This window comes from Penicillium atrosanguineum (assembly GCF_028827265.1).
Source record: "Penicillium atrosanguineum strain IBT 20685 chromosome Unknown utg000003l_segment0_segment0, whole genome shotgun sequence".
Classification (NCBI taxonomy): Eukaryota; Fungi; Ascomycota; class Eurotiomycetes; order Eurotiales; family Aspergillaceae; genus Penicillium; species Penicillium atrosanguineum.
The window spans coordinates 33,413-57,104 of NW_026623135.1; the positions used below are offsets into that span (position 1 = coordinate 33,413).

Consider the following 23,692-nt stretch of genomic DNA (forward strand, 5'->3'; position numbering starts at 1 on the left):
GGGCCTCCGCTTCACAGGGGCTTGGGCAGACTGAACGAATCGCGACCACTGTCACTCTGATCATGGCTCTTTAGTGCCAATAGGTACAAGGGAGACTTTTCCGCATCGACGGGTCTAGCCTATCGGGTCTATCGATCTCAAGAGCGCCCGAAGCTGCACCTATTCCCCGTCTTTGCTGAAAAGTTATGCATACGGGCACAAGCGAGAGACCCCTCCACCAGTTTTAGAAATCCCTGGCGAGACCCTATCTCCATTCACCTCTCTTTTAACTTTCAGGCTAGTCCTTTTACGTCTGGTCCAGCCGGGATCCCCGCAATCCCGGTACTACGGACAGGGCGGAGGCCCGCGACATAAGCGGGGTTGTAATGCGATTGGAACGGAGGCCGCCGCGACCCATTTCTGATAGCAGCTTATAGAGCTACCATTCGATTAATTTATCACTCTTTTGTGGTTCAGGGTGGTGTGGAGTAAATCGCGCATACTAGAAACTGACTGAAAGAGATTGGGTACCAAGACGGCAGAGATAAGCAGATAGGCACAGGATTTATTTATAATTATGGAGCTTGATAAGTTTACCGTGGGATTATTTTACTTTGAATATATCTTTCGCTACTCCGGCTGTCCATATCCTCTACTTAATACTTGAAAATACAAGGAACGCGGGAGGACGGATCCTTGGGGATAGCATAACTGCATTCGTCGTTTTCTAAAAGGTTCCGAGCGTCGCCGAAAGTTTTACCGACCGCGGCTCACGCTGCATCCGCCGCCTTTTGCTAGAAACTGCAAAAAACAAACGAAAGATTGTCAAAATTAGCAAGATGACAGGTTCCATTGACCTTCCCCTGATTAATCTAACGAACTCAGATTTCGATGCTGCTGGTAGAGCAGTATTAGACGCGGCAGTTACCTATGGCTTCCTATATATCGATAGCAGAGCCACTGTTTTCTCATCTGATGATGTGAACCGAGTCTTTGGAATGGTATGACTAGGTGCCCGTTATTGACTAGGTTCAATGTCATGGGAATCAAAAAGGCGCGATACCGCTTTGTACTGTGCAATAATGTTGCGAATGACAAGGCCGGTGCCTTCACAAGCAGTTGCTGATCAAGTTTTAAGGCAGAAGAATTCTTCCAGCTGCCTGTACCTGATAAGGCGCGATACCGGAGGGGATCAGACGTGAGTATATGCGCCACCTGTCAGATTCCATATTCGAAGTTCGAGTCATTGAATAACACCTAAAATGAATTCTTAGAACAAAGGTTGGGTGGGAATGAACGTCGAGACTTTGGATCCTGAGCATCACGAGGTAAATTCGCTTCTGTCCATGGTTTAGATTCCGATGTCAATATCTGACTTCTACGCATTCAATAGAGGGGTGATTTTAAAGAGTATGTTATTTTATAGAACTTCACCCACAAGGGACTCAGCGTTATAACCTTTATATAGGGCATTCAATATTGGCGAGCTCCAAGATGAGAAGGTTAAACAACCACTGCCAGCATGTCTGATGTCCCGTGAGACAGATATCGCTCGTTTCACAAATCTCTGTAATAAGACGTGTGACCAAATTCTTAGACTCTTGGCACGTGGTCTGGAGGTTAGTAATTACATCAGCATCAATCAGGTTTCGTAAGAAAGTGACTGAGACTCTCCCAGATCCCCAATGACTTTTTCGCCTCTCGACATGACCCTGCCAAAGGCTGCACGGGAAACTCACTGAGACTTTTGTATTATCCTGAATCAGCTTCCTCCTACCGTCCTGACAAGGACATCCGAGCGGGGGCGCATTCGGATTATGGCAGTATCACATTGCTCTTTCAGCGGCCTGGCCAGCCAGGCCTGGAGATTTTGACTTCCGATCAAAAGTGGGCCCCTGTCCCGGTGTATCCAGGGGATCCGGCCGAATTTCCGTTTCCCCCAATTCTAGTCAATATCGGTGATATGTTGAGCTATTGGACTGATGGGCTGCTCAAATCAACAGTCCATCGAGTCGTATTTCCACACTCCGATCACTCGGGTGTGAGCTCACCTGCTAGAGACCGCTTTAGCATCGCCTTCTTCTGTCAGCCCGTTGGAAGCACAGAGCTCATACCAGTCCCCAGTAAAGTAGTTAATGACTACCGACGAGAGAAGCAAGATGTGAATCTCAACTTGGTTGTCGGTTATGGGGGTGGTGCAAATGCTCTCGATATCGATCAGCATCGGTTAACAGCCGGTGAACACTTGCAATCCCGATTGGCTGCAACTTACAATACGATTAAATGAACATTTCCCACTCGAGGTTTTTGAGTATGGGGTCCAATGGGCATGGGATTTGTTTACCTAGATATAAGAGATATGATATGCGAGATTGCTTCCTTTGTCATCAGATTACTTCGCATCAGCCCTAGAAGGCTAGGATAATAGCTTAATGGGGATTGTCGTCATTTTGTTCGAAGTGTTCCCTAGCCCAGGGGCTCCGAAGGCGAATGGCCTCACCCTTGTAGAAAAAGATGAACGGGATGGGTACCAGTAGAATGGAAATAAATCCCAGTAGACTAGACGCCCATTCATAATCTAGCTTCTCGTACATCTGAGTCGCGAAGAGAGGGAAACCCGCGCCAACCACATTGCGAACCAAAATCACGCCGGCAAGTGCTGACGCTGAGTAGGTTTGATAACTGTCGACGACGTAATTGAGAATACTCAGGATCACGATATAAATGCCGGCACCGAAGAAAGATGATGCAATAATGGGAACAATCCAGTGAACGGATCGGTAACTGGTCCATCCAAACCAGAAAAGACTTATAGGGAGGAGGAGTGCACCGCCTCGTGCCATCCACATACGTGCTTCGGGCACGCCCTTGCCACCATTCTCAGCGACCCGCCGAAGATAGTACCGTTCTTGAAGTGGATACAGGCAGAAGGCAATGATTGGTCCGATCGCCATGCCGAGGAATGCAAGGCCTTGCTGACCAACGTTCCAGGGATGCCCCTTCGGCGCGCCAAAGACCAAAGGAATTGCCTCATTGAACAGATAAACAAGGCCGTAGATGAAACCATTGTATATCGCAGAGAAAAGGGTGATGGGCTCCGAGAATAAGAATCGGAAAGGACGTGTGAGGGTTATAGCGAACAATTCATGCAGGCCTTTTCGATCACTGGCGTGGAAGTCGACGGTGGATTCCGCCGATCGCAAATTCTCCTTTGCCATCAGCTTGCGCGCGCGTTTAGCTTTCTTCTGCAAAACAGTTGTATGGCGAGTTTCGGGAATTGTAGCGACTAGAATGATCCACACGCCACCAGTGATAGCCATAAGAACCCAGAAGATCATTCGCCACCCACAGTTCAGGCCAATATACCCTGTGATAACTAGAGCCATGGGAGGTCCAAAGGTACTACTCAGACCATAAACAGCCATAGGGCCTCCACTGTCATTTCTTTCCCAAAGATCGCTGATGCTACCTCCAGTGTTGGTCAACGGAGCACCTCCAGCACATCCCGCGATGAATCTGCAGACTAAAACGGTACCAATGTTGGGTGCAAGTGCAAGAGGGAGTTGGAAGATGAACAGAATGAACCACGACACCACGTATACCGGCTGACGCCCAAAGTATTCTGATAGCGGTGCGAGGAGGACTGGGCCGATGGCGTAACCTAGGACATAGAGCGACAAGCACAGTGTGGTGACCTCAGCGGAAACTCCAAACTCTTCCTGGATTCCTGTCGCCCCAGAGGATACGCCTCCGGCACACCAGGTTCTGTAATTTGTTAGTTAGAGAACGTTGATGCAAAGGGGTGAAGAACTTGGACATACGTGAAAACATTAAGCAGGCTCACGAGAATGGTGATATACCATTTTTTCCACTTTGGCCAGTTCCGTGGATTGTCGCTATCGTTGAGTCCGTAGGTAATGACGATTGGAAGTGCATCATTTGGGCTGCTTCTAGCTTTCACAAGGGCCTGATCTTCGGATAACGCCAAGCTCGAAGATTCACGGAATGAGTCCGTGATCTTTTCCACATCATGCATCTCACCGGTCTGCATTTCTGCCGTGGGGGATGCCATGACTCTTTCAGCTGATATGTGAAGGCTGAGCTAGGAGCGAAAGGATAGGAGGGGAAAGCAGCTTTAGGAACGAGGAGAAAATGGGGTGCCTATCGGCCGACCGACCGGAGCCCTCGTCCCATGGAGAACCTTGCTTCTCCATAATAATTTCCCCGAGCGCGACCGCGACGGACAACGCTTGCCACCTGCCCCGGCTACGGAACAAGGCGGTGGCCCGGCGTGCCGAAAAAGAAGCAATAGGGCGCAATGCTTGGCTGGTTGCGGCTCCACTCGGCAATCCATCCTTCCCCGGTGAACAGATTACTAATTTTTTCAAAGAACGCTCGTGGTTTTTGTGTGTCATTTAGAGATATAAATCATTTCATCCTTCGGCTATGTTTATCCGGTCGCGCTATTTGAGTCAAAATAACCATGGCGCTCAAAAAGGGGTCTTTCGGCCGTGTAGTCGGGTCATTGGATTCTATGACTGGAGTATTTCATTTTACAAAATTTGAGGAGTCTCGGTTTGTGAAACTATGTTCATGGAGCTATGCCGGGATGGTGTCCGGAGTTTCGGGGTTTCGGGCGAGTATTTGCGGTCGAGATAGGTCTGCCGTGCACACACGCACACGGCACCTCCTTCTCCATACGCGTGACTCCGTGGGGTTTCGGAACTTCGCCGTTTCAATCCCTGGCCCCGGGGGAAAGTGGATGCTGAATCTTGAGTATCAAGCCAGTAACGTGTGGGCGTGGATACTTCTCGCCTCTAGGTTTCCTCTCAGTTGACTACTGGTACGTCTGTCAATTGTCCTCGTAGAAAAATGCTTCAAGCTGTATCAGTACCTAGTTATCATTAATCAGTTACCTGGCCGAAGTTTTTTTAATTCAAATCATTCAACGATTGGTTTTTTCCTCGGGTGATCCATTACAACCTGCTCAATTCATGCGGTGACCTGGGAAAAACTTGGCAAGACCTGCGACATCTTCCGAGAAAGTCAGACAATCAATACTTGAGTGCCGTTCGGAAGAGATAGAAATATGTCCAACTTCATCAGAAACCCTTTTTGGCATTACTCTGGGTGATGACTCGCGCTACTGGGAAAACTGGGTTTCTTTCAAGCTGGTTGTGGAGAAGCCATGATTTGACCCTCTCAGCTGCGTTATCGAGGGAAAAGTTGCTGCGGTGACGTCATCCACACCGACGGTACCTTTCTGTGGCTTCGGATTGAATGACCACCATGACCCTTGCAGTATGCTCCAGCAACTTCTGTTTGGTCTCTAAATGCAGGGTCATATTGACGGTGGCTGAGACTTCGTAAATAGCATCAATGAATCTGAACTCAACTCTCAAGCGTTGATTTTGGCAACAGATGAACGTCGTTCCACGCCTGGAATTTCAGTCCGATGGCATGAAATGCGTCTCTATGAAAGGTCGGCGGCTAATCACTTGGGGGCTGCTGCGGAATAGGAACCTATTTGCTCAAGATGAAGAAAATTGAAGAAAATGAAAGAAACGAGAGAAAAAATAGATAGATTAAAGCTGCAGAGAAAGAAAAATAGAAGCTACAATCTATCTCAAAGATAAAAATTTCCTTCCTTTGAAGATTTGATGTGTAGCACACTGTCTGCTGAATGAAGTGATTGCACAGAATAGTACATCAAGCCAGCCCTCCATTGTAACATCAATAACACGTTAAGTGTTCTTCACAAAAGGCCAACCATATTCTAAGGCAGCACCTTGGGCGATAAGAAATAAAGAAAGGAGAAACAGAAATCTATAGATTGAAGTTATGAAGAAGGAAGAAAAGAAGAAGCCACAATCTATCTAGAAAGCATGCCATAGGGCAAAGGCGGCGAGACTAAACAGGTGGAAAGACCCTGACTCAGGTACTCAGGCTGATGATCTATACCTTCTGACGCTGTGCATCGGCGAAATTGATATGTGTCATATAGGTGAGAAATGATTTTACGCCAGCTTCCTCAAGGTGAATTTGAAGTTTTCAAAGAAGGTTGGAGCGGGTCATCTTGGGATCATCAAGCATTTAATCTGAGAGCTGAGAGTATATTTATCAAACTATTACAAAGGTAATCTGCAAGTGGTGAAGGCAGAATACTTAACCAAAAACATTGAAGAAATGCTGAATTTCAACACTGTTTCAAAACGTCTACTTAATATTTTTCTCTATCAACTGTGAGTGAAGTCTTTTGTGCGAGTGTACATAATGATATGCCCCCCTTCATTTATCACTGTTCCTCAATCGGATGTCCTAGGATTCACCACTAAGGCCTCTCCATATAGGCTGATATCATAGCCGTGCTCCTCTAAGTACGCCTTGAAGCGAGCATCCTCCGTCTCCAGCTCGCGAGACATATCGGGGATCAAAAACCAGGAAATCAGTCCTCCAACCACGGTAAAAGCGGCTCCGATAAGGAAAACGGCTTGCTGGCCTCTCTCCGTGGACGAAAAGGAACTTTGAATCGGGGTGAAGACTTCAGTGCCGATAGATGCACCGGCCTTTCCAACAGCCGCCGCAAAACCCAGGAAGTGGCCTCGGAGGGGAGTCGGGAAGGACTCAGCAGCACACAGGAAAGTAGAAACACCTGGACCCATTTCACCCAAGGCCTGGAAAATACCGTACATGACGATGAACAAGGGGAAAACACTTTGGATTTGCGGCAAGGCTCCACCGAGAATGAATCCCCACACGGCCCAAAGCATGAACCCGAGGGTCATATTTTGTTTGCGACCAATCCGGTCCATTAAAAGCCCACCCAATAGACATCCTGGAAGGTAGAAACAGTTGATCACAGTCTAGCGAGTAAATTTCTTAGCTAAGTTAAGCCATCATTAGGGGGGAAGAGAGGAAGCTGAAGTAACCTACTCCGTATCCGATATTCTGCACGGTGGTGTTGTTTGGATTAAGCTGTTCAACGATTGTCGAAGAAAAGAGTCCAAACGGGTATGTCACAAAGTCATAGCAAAACCAGGCCAAAGCTAATGAAGTCAAAACGTCAGCAATGTGAGTAGGCGAAGAGCACTGGGGAACTCACAGGTACCCAGCATGGGCTTCCAGTAGCGTTTCAGGACTAGCTTGTATGGATAATGCGACTTGATGGCATGCTTCCTGTACTGAGTGGAGTTGATCATACGAACTCGGAAGAAGCAGATCGAAAGCGGGAGCTGATTTTTTTGTCAGCGGGAAGGAGGTCAAAGACAAGCCATACAGTGGCTTAACAGGGACTTACCACGATGCCCAAGCCAAACGCGATTCTCCAAACTCCTTCCGAGTTCTGCTGGTGATAGCATGCGAGAATAATCAAGGCGACCAGTCCGGCTGCAACGAATCCCTATTTAATTTGATTAGCCGAGCACATCAAATGAGCCTTTCACCACTTACAAGGTCCACGGCGAAATCAGTGGTCACTGCCACCAGGAAGCCTCGCCGCTTGCGCAGTTTCTCTGTTTCGTCGGCTGCCTCAGTAGCACTGGTTGCACAGACGGGGTATTCACCACCAGCCCCAAATCCAGCAATACCACGCGCAACAATCATCATCCAGAACATCCTGTTGTATGAATCAGCCTTTACTCTGACTATCTGGTAAAAGGGATCATTTGTACCCAAGCTCGGAGGTGCCGTGAGCAGCCGTGGCTAGAACCACACCGAGAATGAGAAAAACGGTGGCTGCAATAATTCCTGTACGACGACCAATACGATCAATCAAGACACCAAAGAAGAGCATTCCAAAGATCTCGCCAATCAAGTACGAGTTCGAGAGGCGCGATTTGATAGTCGATGACATGCCATTCTTGTAACTGCGAAGAAATGACCAGATGAGCTTTTAACTTGCGAGCTCCCTGAGTAAGTGGTACTAACAGGACGGAAAATAGAGGCTCCATGTATCCGACTATCGGTGAATTAGCAACTGGGGTAATGATATGAAGTAGAGGAGGTAACCTACTGATTTGAGCGTTGTATCCGTCGCTGAAGAGCGCGAGGCCAGAGACCACGACATTCAACACTCCAGAGCGCTTGCGCTCAGGAGTTGGCTCCTCTAGGTCCCAATCCTCATTGTGAGCTTGGTGCTTGGAGTCGTCCATCTTCATGACGGAATCACTGGGTGATGCGTCCATTGTGCTTGCCATGTTGGGGGGGGGTAAAGGATGAAGGATGGAGAGAGACCTCGAAAGGTCGAGGCACCGAAGACTTGTATAGAATTTCTTCAGTCGCATCTGGCCTCCTGGGAGATGTAACCTTTCGTGTTTGCCAATTAAGAATGACCCAATAATAAGCGGTGCTTTTTGCACGAGAGACATGAGCTGCATCATTGGCAGCTGTCGGCATGAAGTGCGAGATGTCAAAATACTTCGCCGAGAAGCAGATAGTAGGTCCAAGCTCTTCACTAGCGACATTAGATTGTACATCAATAAGAATCCGCGGCCTCGTACAGGTCAACCTTGGGACTATGGCTCCACTATGAATCCGCTCCATCCCACGGTAACCCACTTGGAATTGCCCTTGCAAGCCATTTGCAATCCACCTTGTAGTGTTCGAGTCCACTTTCCGCGTGTGGAACCGAGACGAGATCCTGTTGGCCAATCATTCGGCCCATGTGTCGCCTTCCGAGCCCCACGACTGGCTGAGCTGTACCTGAACTGTGTCTAAGCACTTGGTAACTCGACCCCTGCCTGTTCCACGTGCGATCGTTTGACTAAATCTCTATATCTGCCGTGGAACTCATCGGTGCGAAGCGCGAGTTTTAGCTTCGTTCCGTATGCGCTTTCCCCATCCGGCCATTCATTGTCGGCCCCACAGCACATGCCCTTTGGCAATCTATATAATGCATTACGTTCCAATCCTCAGCCCACGTTTTCCAAGGATCTTTTTTCTTGCCTGCTAGTGATTTTCGCTTCTTTCGCTATGGATAACTTTCACTATAATCTGACTTCGGAGCAGCTCCAAAGCTTTCAAGAAGGAGGATATCTACTGGTTCGCGGTTTTTTCAGTCCGACCGAGACAAAGCTGTTACAGCAATGGGCACAAGAAGTCCACGATTTGCCTCGTACACCCGGTGTCCCCTGGATGCCTTATGAAGAGGTCAATGGAGAGGGAAAGCATGTCTTGTGTCGCACGGAGAATTTTGCCAATTCACACAACGGGTTCAACAGCTTCCTTCGGGGGCAACGTGCCACCAGTGCATTGAACCAGCTTTCGGGAGAGGAGATGCTTCTTTTCAAAGAAAAGATCAACTACAAGTTGGCCGGTAGTGGTGAGAATCATTTTTGAGTTGACTCGTAACAGAGCCAGTTCAGGCGGCTCACAATTTCTGCAGGTGGTTTTGACCCGCATATCGACGCCAATGCTTACACTCACGTTAAGAACATCAAGCATCTGACAATCCTTGCTGCAGTTGACGAGATGGACGCTTCTAATGGAGGTCTAGAGGTGGTTGATGGCAGCCACCGCATGGAGATTCCACTGGGCAGTGATCGTTGCATTACGCCTAGCTGGGTCGACAGCCACCCGTGGACGCCATGCAATCTGGCGCCGGGTAAGTTGATACTCCGTGGAAATTCTGCACATTTAAGCTTACAAAATCCATAGGCGATATTCTGGTCTTTGGATCTTATCTGGCTCACCGTAGCGGTGCCAATACTAGTCCCAAGGATCGCCGCGCTGTTTACGCGACATACAACTGCGCAGCCGAGGGAAATCTGCATGATCAGTACTATGCCGACAGGCAGAAGCTCTGGCCTGCGACACATATGCGGAAGGAGGGCATGGATTACGAGGAGGGTCGAGCTCGCTACGCCTTCGGCTCTCCTATGTTGACAGTTGACTCGAAGGCCGTTTCTGCAGTTTGATTTTCTGAAATTCGGGGGGAAAAAAGAGACCAACCTCTTGGACTAGTAATGTCTTATGTTTTAGACCGTACGAGGCTCCAGCTACCTCGTAGAAACTCAAAATGTTCTGTGTATGATAGATTATTAGTTTTTCGAATTCCAAACTGTGAACATTTGTATGTGAAAATTCCCGCGACTATTCGTAAGCTCCGAGTGGCCGACACTGAACTGTACGGTATCTTCAGATCCCGCATATATGTAGCTGGCGGTCAGATATTTATCTAGCCAAGGTAGCTCTAAAACTTGTTTCGGTGGATCAAGATTACCTTTGAAACAAGACTCACGCACACTCAGGTCGGCAAAAGGGCCCGGGTCTGCGGTTGAAAAAATTATATATTGAGCCTCCCCCACCTCGCCCCTCCCGACATTCAACATTCTTCTCTATCTCCTGAGACTCCTAAGCCTTTCTGCCTCCCGAGGCCCAGCAGTCACAAATCCTGATTTTGAAGTCTGACTTCGCCATGCAACCCTCATCATCATCGTCTGCGAAGGCTAAGACCCTGATAGATGCCCTGGAGCAGTACGGCCAAGAGGATTACATCGGCGAGTCCATTAGCCAGCTCGAACACTGTCTTCAGGCCGCTCACCAAGCAAGCAAATCTGGTAAGGAACCAGCAAGATTTAAACTAGCTTACGTCTGACAATTTGATACAGGCGCACGAGATGAGTTGGTGATTGCCGCCTTGCTTCATGATATTGGCCAGATTATTCCACTTGAGTCTGTCAAGGAGGTGCGCATGAACCTCCGTGGAAGTAACGAGAATGTTGGACGTGTTGGTCATGAAGCTATCGGCGCCGCCTATCTTCGATCCCTGGGATTCAGTGAGGCTGTTTGTCGACTAGTCAATAGCCACGTAGCGGCGAAGCGGTATGTGGGCTCACGTTCTTTCCCTCTCTTCACGATGCTCATCAAACAAAGGTATCTTACTGCCGCAAACCGCGCATACTATGACTCCCTGTCATCGGCTTCACAAAAGTCACTGGCATTCCAAGGTGGACCCTTTGAGGGTAGCGAGCTGCAGGAGTTTGAAAAAGACCCACTTCGAGACGAGATGATTGCTCTGCGGCTATGGGATGATGGAGCGAAGTTAGTTGGAGTGGAATCTATCACTCCGCGTGCACCCACGTATCTAGACATGATCATCTCCCACTTGGCCCGGGAAGCGACAGACGCGGAATAAATCATCTGCGGTCATCAAGAAGGCGGAGTACGATAGCGTCAGGGTTTGATGCAGCTGAGATTCAATCTGAACGACGCGCTTTCTAAAGGTTAAACTATAATGGCGATCTCAATAGGCGATAGGCGTAATTACTAGGCGATGATGATGATTACAACAGTATATTGTAGTCTTGCACGCTGTCGCATACGGCGGGACCAGGAACATATTGCAGCGGCCGTAACCTAAGTTATTCAAATTATTGAAAATGATATTCTCAAAAAAGAACCAAATGAAGTCTAGGAAAAGGAATCAGGGAGATGCCCAGAAAGATGCCGAGAGACTTAAGAACCAAGTGTGTAGGCTTATTTGGATTATCTTCCCGGTTGGGCTGAACAATGACTTGGTGGTTTGAGCGGCGCGGACGCGGTACCCGTTTCCAGTTTCCCCGCAGATGGAATCATGTCTTTACCAACTCCATGGCTCCCTGGTCCACCGCTAAGTTTCGTACCAAGACCGGTTGTCTGCAATGCAAGGAAGATGATCAATACAATAATGACTCTATGCTGACATGATACCAGGTCGAAGGCGCCGCAAGAAATGCGACGAGACGCGCCCGCGCTGTGCCGGCTGCACGCGCAACACCCTTGAATGCGCCTGGCCATCTGGCAATGACCTTGCAGACCAGCCGCGAGATCGCCAACCTCGCAATGAGACCCGAATCTCACCCTTTCAGTCCTTGGGTGGACTTTCAATCCACAAGCTTCCACCGCCGGTTTCCATGCCGCATCCTTTCCAGCTACAAGAGCACCGTTATCTGTACCGATATTTTGCCTCTGAGCTTCTACCACGCTTAGTCCGGCAAGAGTCCCTCGCGCGTTACGGAGATCAGACATATATGCTTCGCTTGGCTATGGAGTTTCCTCCATTGATGGGTGCTTTGGTCTCAATTGCCGGTATGCAGTTGACATCCTCGCCTCACTGGCCAGTTTCCCGCGCGATTGAAAGCTACATTCAAACTCTCATAGGACTTCAGGGGTGTTTGAAGAAGCATGGAAATTTCAGATCTAGTGACGCCCTTTTAGCGACTGTCATTACGTTGTCTGTATTCGAGGTGAGTCTTAGGTTTATGTTTCGGAAATAAAAGGAATGTCTCAGCTTATCTTCCACTAGAGCTTCCGGGTAGATGCACCCCCTGACGCTACACCACATATTACGGCATCAGGGATCCTCTTGTCTCAACGCTGCCCGCGATGGGCAAGCTGTCCTCAGGCAGCAGCTGTATTTGATCGGATCTGTGTCGAATCGTTTGTTTATCACGCATCGCTCATGATGCTATATGACCCCAACCTCGATGCCTTATCAAGCACACGTCTCAATCTGGACCTGTCACGGTACTTTTCGGACCCTACACATGATGTGCACGCCGGCCTGGGATCGGCGCCTGTTAGCCAACCCATTCTCTATGCTTCGTACAAGTTCTTCTTGCTCTTGGCGGATGCCACGAAGCTTGCCAGGCTTCAGCGACGACTTCATGATCTAGAAATATTGAATTTGAGACAGCTGCAGCGAGAACTTTGGGAATGGATTCCGATGACCACGGGGGATGGGGACCCCTCATGCAGGTTATATGTGAACGCAGTTCAAATATTGTTGCTCAAAGCTGATCCCGACCTTGCACTTGTTCAAATTGATCAGAAAATTGGAGATGGTTTGCAGGAATGTCTATCTATCGTTCCTTCAATCGAACGATCTAGATACTTCAGCAGCTTTTTACTCTGGCCTCTTTCTATTTTCGGCTCTGTTGCTATTTTTGCTGATGAACGGGAAGTCGTTCGTGACTTCATCGAAGCACTAACACTGTCACAGTCGGGCGGCCAAGCTATGTGGGTGTTGAAACGATTGAATAAAATTTGGTCTGCCTATAGTACAGGTTTCAATTCCAGCCAAGGGCGGAAATTTGGGTTGAAATTACTATTGCATGGAGTTTGAACTTTTCTAAAGAATTCATGAATGGACGAAGTTGTGATCCTAGATTAATTCGCCCAAAGTGCTCACTAACTATCTTGCTCTCAACTTCAAAACCACCTGGAAGACAAAATTTATGATCGCAAAACCTTCTCTACCATTTTCATATTCTGTACCAGTTCTTCATCCATGAGGCGCCTTCCAACGAGTTGAATATGACAAGGTGCACCTTCGACTCTCTTAGGTTGATCTGGGCCTGGTTAGCGATATTGGGATCACACTCCAAGCGTACAAAGTATCCATACAGGGAGGTTGATACGTTATGTTTCGCAGATAGCTACCATCGGCAGATTCGTTTGCCTTGCCGAACGGTATGACACAGGCCGGGTACTTGAATGAAGTCAGTACTCCATAGCCAAAGAGTAAATAAGCTTGGGTTTGCTTTCAGCTCACGTCAACCAAATTTTCAAGCACGGTGTACATAGGCAACCCATATGTATCATGGGGTACTGCACAACTCTGGTAGCCAGGCCCAATAATGACATCCAGCTTGTGTTCCACAAAAACGCGTCGCATCTTTGCCATTATATCCCTTTGTGACACATTCAACGTAAAGAGCTTGCGTAGATCAGGCACCGGTCCTTTACCATCAAGATCATAGGTGAACCGAAGTGAGGGAACAGGAGGCTCGCCGCCGCGAGCGATGTGGCTTAATGGCGTTCGATCCGGGTCAATTGAGAAATATTCCCATGAAACAGCGCAAGCTTCGGCCACAAAGGAAATTTTATCTTTCAGGTCAACAATTTGATGGCCAGCTGTGGTCAGCTTCTTCACTGCCTCGGCTAAGGCCCTTTCCATGGGGGGATGAACTGGGCGTTGCGGATCCTCGCACATCACTCCGATCCTGAGAATGGGTTGAGGATTAGGCTCTGTCCATGGAATCCCAAGAGCCCCATCATCAAGATCGGCGGCATTCGAATTAAACATAACCTTCAAGAACAGCTCTGCATCCCTTGAAGAATGGCAGAGAGGTCCAGCAGTTGGCGGAATTCCAGCCATTCCAGGCCGCGAGGCAGATGTCTGGCCCCCGTATGGAACACGGCCCACGGTTGGCTTGAAGCCTAAAATGCCACAACACAGTGCTGGAATGCGAATGGACCCGGCAATGTCTGTTCCAACTCCAAGAGGTGAGCCACGTAACGCAACGAGTGCACCTTCTCCCCCACTACTCCCCCCGGCCGTAAGGTCTGGGTTATGGGGGTTGAGAACTCTCCCGAAGACATTATTATGAGAATCGGCTGTCATCATCGTCTGAGGGATGTTGGTCTTGACATATAAAACGGCACCAGCTGCAAGAAGGATATCCACTAAGGCGGAATTTTGTATAGACGGGGGGCGATCCAAGAACGAGACAAACCCCAGAGTAGTCTGAATTCCGGTGACGCTAAAGGATTCTTTGATGCTGATAGGAAGCCCATGAAGGGGACCTACGGGTTTTCCTGTAGCCATCAAATGGTCATCAAGTTCTTGAGCTCGACGAAGCCCAGCTTCAAAGAATATCTCGGTTAAGCAACATGTCAACTGCTGAGCGATCGCTGCTCGCTTGGCAAATGCAGTAGTCACTTCCACCGATTTGTATTCCCCATAGGCGAGTTTTCGCACTAGATCGGTGGCGTCATGAAGCTCCGTGATCTCAATTTCTCGATCTGTCAGAATACCTGAGCGTCGAGGTATCTCAAATGTTGAGTACCCTTTTTCCAAAACGGATTGGGGAATGATCCATTGGTCGGGGATTTTCGCAGCAACCTCGGATCGTTTTCTCTCCGCTTTCACTTGCCAATCTGCGGTAGACATGATTATGGCTTTGTGAGTGATGAATGGTATTAGATACGGATAAGGCGATGAGGACCTGATGAGAGCCAGGTATCGGTGGATGTAAAATGGGATTGAAGAAAGTATCCCAAAGTGAGAACACAGTTACAAGTACCAACTGCCCAAAAAGCATAGCGGCCCCTATATACCCATGAACACATGTAATGTTGCCCTAGCTAGTAAGGTGAATTTGGGGCCTAGGACTATCCAGGTATGTGCACCCTTGCCATGAAACCCTCATAAGCCCCGCAGAGAATCTACTTCGGCTACTTCGTTAATTTTTCCGAAGGCTTTTGATGAGGGGTCGACAAACCCCTTCTCACTGATAGGGTGAATCTTAGTTTGACAGCCTCTATCTCGGATCTGCCTTTCTATCTTAGACCCACCTCCACCAATGGCCGGTTTTTGCGCGCTCGGCGTCGCACATGTGGATCAGGCCGGAGTCAATAACAAAGAGACAATGAGACAAGGCGGACTGTGACTCCGCCCCAAAACATAGTGAGATGAAGTCATGTTTAGAATGCCTTGGCTAGCTTGATGAAACAACAAATGCATGTTCCGACAATATCCACAATTAACTTGGAACTCAGATTCAACCTTCCGGATTAGGAGGAGATTGGACCGGTATTCCTGGTTTCCAGGTAGCCCTCGCTTTTGGAGTGAATATAGAATGATGAAACAAACCCCCCGCCCAGAATTCCTAGCAACTACCCAACATCTCTACCAACGCCGTCTTTTCATTTATGGTGATGGTAAGATTATACACCGATTTCACTTTGACCCACATTTCGGCGTAAGTACAATGGTAAGAATCTGGTTCAAAGGTCAGAGATCATCATGATTCATTTAACAAGCGAAATTGTATGATCACCAAGAGGTGGCATCCACTGCTCCGGTCCGCTGTCGCCTTTGGCTGAGTTCACGTTGTCTGTGACTGCCAAAAGTTGAGGATTGGTCAGATCGTTGGCAAATGCCTTTCGGTCCGCTGTTGTCCAAGCGGCCGCGCCAGACTAGAAATACAACCAGTCATTATCAATTGAATGACATCCCGCTATCGAAACAAAACACACCTTCCAAGCATTGGAAAGCGGGACGAGATGGTCAATGTCAAGATCGCTCGAGTCGGTCCATGTTGCACCATCATAGGGTGAATACCAAGTTCCACTAATGGTCTCACATTTGGCATCCTGATCCACATCCGATCCATCGCGTTTGAGGACAACATCTCGGGTATTACAACTTCTACAGATGATGTTAGCTGTCTGACTACCAGAAGATAGAACAAGGGATCACCGACCCGCTTTGAGTAATCCAATGTGGAAATTTTGCTCTACTATAACCATCTTGAGACCCTTGGACCGTCACTACCAGGCTGGCGAGCTCATTCTTCACGGTAGACAAAGACGGTATGCCTGGCGGCGATGGCCTTAGGTCGGGGGCAGGAAGGCTGATGACGAGAACGGACTGAACGGTAGTTAGAACCAAAATCTTGCCGAACCAATGAGCTAGCATCATAGTGGCCCGAAAAACTATTGGATGAATCTGTCTGAAAGTTTCAATGCGCGAGGTCTGACACAAATGTGTTTGTTTCCGCCACAGCTAGGAATGCACGATATAGCCTTCCTCCGAGCGTAAATCTCATGAATTGGCCGGAATCTTGAGTCTTGGAAATTCTAAGCTGAAATGGCAGACTTCTATATAGACGAATTCTCTCGGTAAATTTGCAGGCTCTGGGAGACTGCTAGCTCTTGATGCACTGCAACATCGACAGACAACCGGTCTTGGCCTTACCTTGGCACGGCAAGTCTGGCGAATATCATCTACTCAATAGACCACCACCCCTTTCGCCTGGATCCCGATAGCCAGCTGCTCAAAGTTCACCTAGGAAAGCTTGTGGCAGGTCGAAACTGCAATATACAACACTCTCCGCCCCCACTCTCCCCTCGGATGAATACATGAACACTAAAGAGCTGTGAAATTTGATACTTGTGCGACTGTTGACCCAAGCAAGATCCTGTTGGGGTAACTGGGCCTCTACTAGCATGAACGTGACATAGTCACAGATAATAAATTACAGGAATCGACAGATCATCGAAAGAAAAGTTGATTTGCAGGTTCTAATGCTTCCTCTACATGGGTATCAAATGAATTGATACGTACAAAATATCACCTAGGCCTTGTTCACAGTAGGCCACGAGCAAATTGCCAGGAAACCGAGATCTCAACCCCGAGCTTCTTTGCCGCTGTAAATACCCACTCAGGCTCCCGAAGGAATTGCCGGGCCATCAGCACAGCGTCGGCCTTGGGCTCTTGTCCTGTGAGCATTGTCTCTGCGGCATGCGCCTCATCCGCACCCTGCACGATACGGCGGGCCGCATCGGCCTCCGTAATAAGGCCGACGGCGCCCACCAGGGTCTTCTGGCCGATCGCACGTATCTCCTTGCGAATTCGACCCGCCAGGTCAATTTGGTAGTTTGTGTGTGGCTGGAACTTTTGATCTTTGTGGTTGCCCCCAGAACTGACGTCCAGCAAGTCCACACCAAGCTCGGGAAGTAATTTGGCGAGTTCGATTGATGAGGCCATATCCCAGCTCCGCGTTTCCGCTGAAATAGGTTGGTCTTCTAGCCACTCTGTGGCGCTGATCCGAAGAAACAGAGGGGTTCCGGATGGCACAGCGGCACGGATGGCAGTGCAAACCTCACACACCAGACGGATCCGGTTCTCAAAGCTGCCGCCATATTTATCAGTGCGGCGATTTGTGACCGGACTTAGGAACTGGTTCAGCAGATAGCCATGCGCCCCATGTATCTCAATCACATCGACCCCCGCTTCCACCGCAAGCTTGGCACTTTGCGCAAAAGCACGCACAACTTCCTCTACTTCCTGCGTGCTAAGCTCCCGAGGAGGCCAGTATTTGACGTCGCCAGGAGCCCACATCTGCCCCTCGCCGCCCATCGGACCGACAACATCGGATGGCCAGCCACCAACACTTTCATCCGCTTTTATGCTACTTCTCTTTCCCTCGGAAGACAGCCAGGGTGCCACGGTACTAGCTTTTCGGCCAGCGTGGGCAAGCTGAATCCCAACTTTGGCACCCTGGCTGTGAGCAAAATTGACCACACGGCGCAGACCTTTGAATTGCTCCGATTCCGTTCCTTCCTGCCAGAGTCCGGCGTCGTTTGGGGAGATTCGTCCATTTGGTTGAACCGCCGTCGCCTCGATTATGACCAGACCGGCACCCTTCGATGCGAGATGACCGAGATGAGCTATGTGGAAATCCGTCAAGGCGCCTACCGCAGGAGAGCTAGGGTCTGACTCCGCGGAGTACATACACATGGGCGCCACCATAATGCGATTTTTGAGCATCTTACCGCGGATTTCCAGCGGACGAAACAACGTTGGCGTTTCGGGGTTCTGGGGATTCAGTGCGGCGCCGCCATTGTTTTGAGGGGTGAAGTAGGGCACGCCCTCGGCTTTCACCACTTGCGGCGAACGGAAAGCAGTTGACCCCATGGTGCTAATAAGGTGCTGATTGTGGAAATTGAACCAAGCAAAAAATTCCAGCCTGGAACTTGTTATCTTTGAAAGATTTGAATAACAATCTACTTGATTCCTTGGCTGACAAATCCTATTCCCCCGCGCCGACGTCGCTCTCGCTCCACTGGCGTGATTAGCCGAAATAGAGAGGTGCGGGTGCCGAGTTCCGATCGCAATTCATTCATCTAGGTAGATACTAGATAGCAGCCTGCGCCCTTGAGTCAATCGGTATTCCAGCATCGTTTCAAGATTTCCACAAGTCGTCTCATGGTCCCATTGTTTGTAGCGGTTTCAAACGAGCGGACCTGTCTCATAAGCGAATCTTGGTCGCGTGGATCCCCTACATTCATCCCGATAACTAGAAATGGCCAACAGTAATAATCCGCGTAATAGTCCTGGGCAGGCTTTAGGCGATGTATGATTTCCATACCTTCCTGGGCTAACTGCGGAATGGACAATGCAGGCATCAGGATCGAGGGGGACATGCGTCGGAGCAGAATGCGACAACCGAGGATATACAGTTTCGGTCCAACGCAAGCAATATTGGCTGGTGAAGCCATGGCCGGTTTAGTGTAATCTTCCCACTGGTAAAGATCGTCATCTAGTCTCTGGCATGTTTCTAGACTGACTCGGTCTCGATCCGACATTCGATAAAGACGGTAGATGATGTAGACGCTCCGGAAAAGTCGGGGTTGGAATCCGAGCACTGGCGACTCGAGGTGAGTAACGCACTGAGGGCCACAGTGCTGGGATACGGCCTCTTCCGCGAGAGCTAAAGCCCCTTCAATATCTCTATGGTCTCTATCTTCTTCCTGGAACGGAAGGCTAGTTGTGACGTGAAAGATGAAGGACTCCCGAACGAGACGTTGCATGGCCTGTTCGATTCCCGGTTCTTGGAAGTCAAGTTCCTGACCTCGAGAGGCAAGTTGAATTAATTGGGCCGCTCCCGCCAGATGGATCTCTACTCCTGAAGATTCACCAGGCTTGGATCGCTGTATGGATGTGAGCAAATTGTGGTGGGCCTAGTGGCTTCGAGCTCACCTCGTAAATGCATAACATCATGACAGTAAACATAGCGACAACCCATTGACCCTGCAAGCACCCATCGTTCAAGTTCTTGCGGAGACCAGCTACTACATGAGTATAGTGGTAGCGGCCCAGTTGACGAAAGCTGGCTTGATTAGAGGGTATCTCGACGCCACAACAAGCGAGCAATGCGTGCATGCAGAATGCTTTGTTGAGAGCCAAGGCAAAGGTCTGCTTGCTCAAAGCATCACTGACGTGGATACTTGTCCCCGGGTGTATCAGCTGCGGAAGAAAGGTTGTTTTGAGAAAGTCGAAAAGTGGGCCACTTTTCGTGGTAATGGCCGGCGAATAACTGAACAAACTTGGCGGAGGCAGTTGCAAGATTCTATGCAAGTTGACATGAGAGAATACAGAGAGTTCAGGATGCATGTTATCCGAGATTGAGGCAGCTGGTTGTGCTGGCTTGCCAGAGGCGCTTACCGCGACTGGTAACTGCACGGAATGTTTCCAAGCTCTGTCAAGCCGTGAACTCGGACAATGGCTGAGGACCTGAGCCACAGTAGAGACTGTCGCCGGAGATGTTTCACTGAACGAACATTGCTGTAAGCTCGACGATTCGTGTTGGATGTCTGATTGCCAGACGCAGTCGAGATCTCGTTTGGCGCAGTTCAGACATTGTAAACGAGTCTCATCGCACTTTTTCTTCCGTTTGCGACCTAGTATTTTCCATCAGATCTTGCAGGTTATATGAGCGGGTGGTCTGATACCACGATGTCTAGGGCTGCTTACAGGTCAGACAGCCTGTTGTGGTGCGCAGATGGGCTGGCCGCCGTCGAGGTCTCCGGTAGTCGGGGCGGGGCGGAATCAAGTTTCGGATCGGCGTGACATCCCCTGTGCTATTTTCTGTACACGGGGATAGTCTCATCGACCCAAGGCTGAGATGTTATGCGATGGATAAAAGAAGCGCAAGGATGCACGTGTGCAGCTGGGCAAGCACAGGTGGAATCACGTGGACCGAAATCGGCCGAGCACAACTATGGGATACGCAAAACACACATGTGCAAGCTGAAACACGATACAAACCGATATGTAGCCAAGCCTTGCAGCATGCAAATGATAAAATCCAACATCAGTAATCGACGATAATTTATTGGGATATTTGCAATTGGCGAGATGGTTTAGGTGAAGTTCGAAGGTTTCTTGATTGATGGCAAGGATTTAAAATAATTGCATTCTAGCATCGGCCACACATTGTATCTCTCGTGAGAATCATATTATCCCATTTTTCTCAAACGATTGGCCAACCCCATTTACCCGTAGATTTCACCAACGCCGACCACGGCGGCCACCTCCGGGGCCACATCCACCACCGGGACCGAAGCCAGGTCGACCACCGAATCCTCCGCCAAAGCCTCCACCGTGGCCTCCTCCATATCTCCCTCCATATCGTCCATACCCACCACCAAGAGGACCACCCATCCCTCCGCCATATCCATATCCACCGCCCATTCCCATCCCGCCCATTCCCATCCCGCCCATTCCCATCCCACCCATTCCCATCCCACCCATTCCCATCCCACCACCATGATAGCGACGATGAGGTGCACCAAAGCCACTCATCCCTCCCATGCCACCCATACCCATGGTTGGATAGCGATTTTGGCGAGGGAATGACATACAAAGACCCATAACGTCGGGGTTATAGCGGTTCCAAGCTGAACTAATCGAAAGTTGTAAAGGTTGTTGGTGAAGCCTCGAAAGGGATTATGCAAACTTGGAAAACTTCGTTCAGAACATAGGGCTCCTTGTTTAACTTTTTTTGAAGGAGTTTGAAGTATGTTTCCCCTATTCTAGACTATAGTGTCTCTATATACCTGGTTCAAGGGTCGTCTGCGTCATTCATTTGATGCCCGCCGCGGTTGACCAATCAGATGCGATAGTTCGACCTTTCCTGACACAGCGTCGAGACTCGTCTTGTTCGGAAAGATGCGAAAGGAAAATGAGATGATTCTAATTGTTGCAGCATTAATAATGATATAATAATTATTGTAAGACATGCCAAAGGCTAGAACTTCATTGTGGAAATGGACACTCAAACCTCTAGCTCAGTAGTGATACTTAAAGTCCACGGCACCATCACCCGACCGAATACGTCGGGTATCGTCTTTTTCTCCGTTGAGAATCTGGTCTTTCAGCTTGTTCTCACGCCGCAAGTACAGTCCGTACCCAGCGACAGCTACCTGTGCTACCACCAGCGCTCCTAGAGAAAAGGCGTTCCCCAACACGTACGGGGACTGACGATAAATCTGACCAGCCACGATACCAGCACAATTACCCATTGTCTGTTGCAGGCCAATTTCTAGGGCCCTTCTATATTGCGGTGCAATATTAACATTTAGCCAAGCAACATTGAGGCCGACGCCGGTGTAGGTAGTGATGCCAATCAAGAATGTCGCAAAGTACTTGACAGCAGTGTTCTCGACCACCAACAGCAGGATGTACCCAATTACCCCAAATATGTTGGCGGCGAAAATGAACTAAAGATGCGTCAGTCTCATGTTCCCTAGAATATCTTGAGAGTCTCTCGCACCGATGCAAACTTCGAATATCTATCCGAACAAAAGGCAACCGAGATGAAAACGATAGCGGCCCAGATATAGACTGGAACAGTCAAGACATTGCTCATCAAGGAATTGTACCCCATGCCTTGTAGAATAGTGGGCAAGAATGTACTGAACCCATATAGAAGAATGTCCTGGCAGAACTGGATTACCCCGGAGAAGAAGAGCTTGGGGTCCCCAAAGGCAATGCGCATTTCTTCCCAGCTAAATTTCTCACTGCCCATATACTTCCGCCGTTGCTCGTTCCGGACGCGCATCATCCACCTTTCCTCCTCTGTAAGAAAGTAGGCCTCTGCCGGGTTGTTCGGGAGTCCAAACCAAATCAAAATGGCGCAGATTGCACTGAACAATCCCTCGATGATGTAAACCCATCTAGGGTATGTCAGCCGCTATTTTGTGTCATACTGGTGCATTGAATACCCAGTGTACATACCTCCAGCCTGCTTTACCTCCAATACCATCCATCTGCAACAGTCCATATGCCAAAAGACCACCAACGGCTCCCGAGATAGCAGCACAGCTCATCAGGTAGGACACACGCTTCGCCTGTTCCTCGCGCCGATAAACCATGGTCAGATACAGGTTCAGGCAAGGGAAAAGCCCCGCTTCACAGGCACCCAGAATGAGTCGAGTGGCATACAGCGAGCCGACGGATTCGATGAAGCCAGTGAAGATTGTGGTCAAGGACCAGACAATACAGAGCCCAGTTAAGATGTTTCGCGGCGTTAGTTTCTTCATGAGCACAGCCCATGGCGATTCAAACAAGACGTATGTCACATAGAAGATAGATACTGCGGTTGAAAACTGGGTGTCCGAGGCGTTGATATCTTCTGGCATACCGGCTACCTTGACATTCCCTGTGGGGACAATTAGTTTTCATGCTCGTAAGGTAGGTCGCTAGTCTTCATACCGATATTGGATCTATCCAGGAAACATGACAAGTAGGTGAGCATGATGATAGGTACGAATGCAAAATCCAATTTGACCAGCAACTTTCTCTCCATCTCAGGATCAAGGACGACATCCAGAGTCTCGCCAGCAGAGGAGTCATCTGGCATTTCGTGGTCAACTGATTTTTGAACAGACAGCCTCTGCTCTAAAGGAGTCCCGTTCTCATGAATATCAGCGGTCATCGGGTCAGATTCTCAATTGTCCGAATGCGAGAGAACTTTTTGAAACAGTTGTCTTCGATCGACTATAGAGATCCAAGGAAAGTTTGGCAATACTGTCGCATGGCTAAAAGGATAGCAAGCGGATATATCGCCATGCGAGATAATGGAGAGCGGGTTCATGCATATCTCCAGCCATCCAGACCCCCTGGATAACTAGGTCGGACTGACTCCGGTGAGGGGGGGGCATCGGGCCGAAAGCGTTGATAAGGTGGTAGATCATCGGCAGAATTGCCACTTGTGTGTCAAGCCTCTGCGCTTATCATGTGGATCATGCCTAGATAAGGCAGGCCACAGTGATTACCCTTTCAACCGGATTTGTTGATTGGTATTGATAGCCTCTATGGATGTGGAGAGACTCCCAACCTTCCCCAGACCATCGGCAAGTGGATCCCGACGGGAGGCACAAT

The 23,692-nt window shown here is 49.1% G+C and overlaps 10 protein-coding genes across 10 annotated transcripts; 3 read left to right on the forward strand and 7 right to left on the reverse strand.

The window, feature by feature from the left end:
- Positions 1 to 818: 818 nt before the first annotated feature.
- N7443_003411 (uncharacterized protein) lies at positions 819 to 2,266 on the forward strand (the record flags this gene model as incomplete). The annotated part of the gene is made up of 6 exons (XM_056883467.1): positions 819 to 980; positions 1,118 to 1,177; positions 1,254 to 1,307; positions 1,373 to 1,389; positions 1,448 to 1,598; positions 1,658 to 2,266. The coding sequence occupies 6 exons, from the start codon at positions 819 to 821 to the stop codon at positions 2,264 to 2,266; spliced, it is 1,053 nt and encodes a 350-aa protein (XP_056741745.1).
- A 142-nt stretch (positions 2,267 to 2,408) lies between these two features.
- N7443_003412 (MFS transporter) lies at positions 2,409 to 4,051 on the reverse strand (the record flags this gene model as incomplete). Its single annotated transcript, XM_056883468.1, has 2 exons — positions 2,409 to 3,744; positions 3,801 to 4,051. 2 exons carry the CDS (start codon positions 4,049 to 4,051, stop codon positions 2,409 to 2,411), a joined length of 1,587 nt encoding a protein of 528 aa, XP_056741746.1.
- A 2,233-nt stretch (positions 4,052 to 6,284) lies between these two features.
- On the reverse strand, positions 6,285 to 8,162 carry N7443_003413 (uncharacterized protein; the record flags this gene model as incomplete). Its single annotated transcript, XM_056883469.1, has 8 exons — positions 6,285 to 6,842; positions 6,913 to 7,025; positions 7,082 to 7,211; positions 7,277 to 7,378; positions 7,429 to 7,594; positions 7,650 to 7,844; positions 7,906 to 7,936; positions 7,991 to 8,162. 8 exons carry the CDS (start codon positions 8,160 to 8,162, stop codon positions 6,285 to 6,287), a joined length of 1,467 nt encoding a protein of 488 aa, XP_056741747.1.
- Positions 8,163 to 8,949: 787 nt separating this feature from the next.
- Positions 8,950 to 9,893, forward strand: N7443_003414 (phytanoyl-CoA dioxygenase family protein; the record flags this gene model as incomplete). Its single annotated transcript, XM_056883470.1, has 3 exons — positions 8,950 to 9,298; positions 9,362 to 9,580; positions 9,634 to 9,893. 3 exons carry the CDS (start codon positions 8,950 to 8,952, stop codon positions 9,891 to 9,893), a joined length of 828 nt encoding a protein of 275 aa, XP_056741748.1.
- Positions 9,894 to 10,393: 500 nt separating this feature from the next.
- On the forward strand, positions 10,394 to 11,113 carry N7443_003415 (HD domain-containing protein; the record flags this gene model as incomplete). The annotated part of the gene is made up of 2 exons (XM_056883471.1): positions 10,394 to 10,535; positions 10,587 to 11,113. 2 exons carry the CDS (start codon positions 10,394 to 10,396, stop codon positions 11,111 to 11,113), a joined length of 669 nt encoding a protein of 222 aa, XP_056741749.1.
- Positions 11,114 to 13,191: 2,078 nt separating this feature from the next.
- N7443_003416 (putative general amidase) lies at positions 13,192 to 14,965 on the reverse strand (the record flags this gene model as incomplete). Its single annotated transcript, XM_056883472.1, has 3 exons — positions 13,192 to 13,307; positions 13,363 to 13,447; positions 13,511 to 14,965. Coding segments are annotated over 3 exons (1,656 nt in total), but the record flags the coding sequence as incomplete, so codon positions are not given.
- A 664-nt stretch (positions 14,966 to 15,629) lies between these two features.
- On the reverse strand, positions 15,630 to 16,444 carry N7443_003417 (HNH endonuclease family protein; the record flags this gene model as incomplete). The annotated part of the gene is made up of 4 exons (XM_056883473.1): positions 15,630 to 15,742; positions 15,801 to 15,939; positions 16,000 to 16,171; positions 16,227 to 16,444. The coding sequence occupies 4 exons, from the start codon at positions 16,442 to 16,444 to the stop codon at positions 15,630 to 15,632; spliced, it is 642 nt and encodes a 213-aa protein (XP_056741751.1).
- A 666-nt stretch (positions 16,445 to 17,110) lies between these two features.
- N7443_003418 (NADH:flavin oxidoreductase/NADH oxidase) lies at positions 17,111 to 18,442 on the reverse strand (the record flags this gene model as incomplete). The annotated part of the gene is made up of 1 exon (XM_056883474.1): positions 17,111 to 18,442. One exon carries the CDS (start codon positions 18,440 to 18,442, stop codon positions 17,111 to 17,113), a length of 1,332 nt encoding a protein of 443 aa, XP_056741752.1.
- Positions 18,443 to 18,687: 245 nt separating this feature from the next.
- Positions 18,688 to 21,078, reverse strand: N7443_003419 (Zn(II)2Cys6 transcription factor; the record flags this gene model as incomplete). Its single annotated transcript, XM_056883475.1, has 4 exons — positions 18,688 to 19,458; positions 19,508 to 20,208; positions 20,282 to 20,388; positions 20,807 to 21,078. 4 exons carry the CDS (start codon positions 21,076 to 21,078, stop codon positions 18,688 to 18,690), a joined length of 1,851 nt encoding a protein of 616 aa, XP_056741753.1.
- A 519-nt stretch (positions 21,079 to 21,597) lies between these two features.
- Positions 21,598 to 23,246, reverse strand: N7443_003420 (uncharacterized protein; the record flags this gene model as incomplete). Its single annotated transcript, XM_056883476.1, has 4 exons — positions 21,598 to 22,029; positions 22,083 to 22,485; positions 22,547 to 22,970; positions 23,024 to 23,246. 4 exons carry the CDS (start codon positions 23,244 to 23,246, stop codon positions 21,598 to 21,600), a joined length of 1,482 nt encoding a protein of 493 aa, XP_056741754.1.
- Between the last annotated feature and the right edge of the window lie 446 nt (positions 23,247 to 23,692).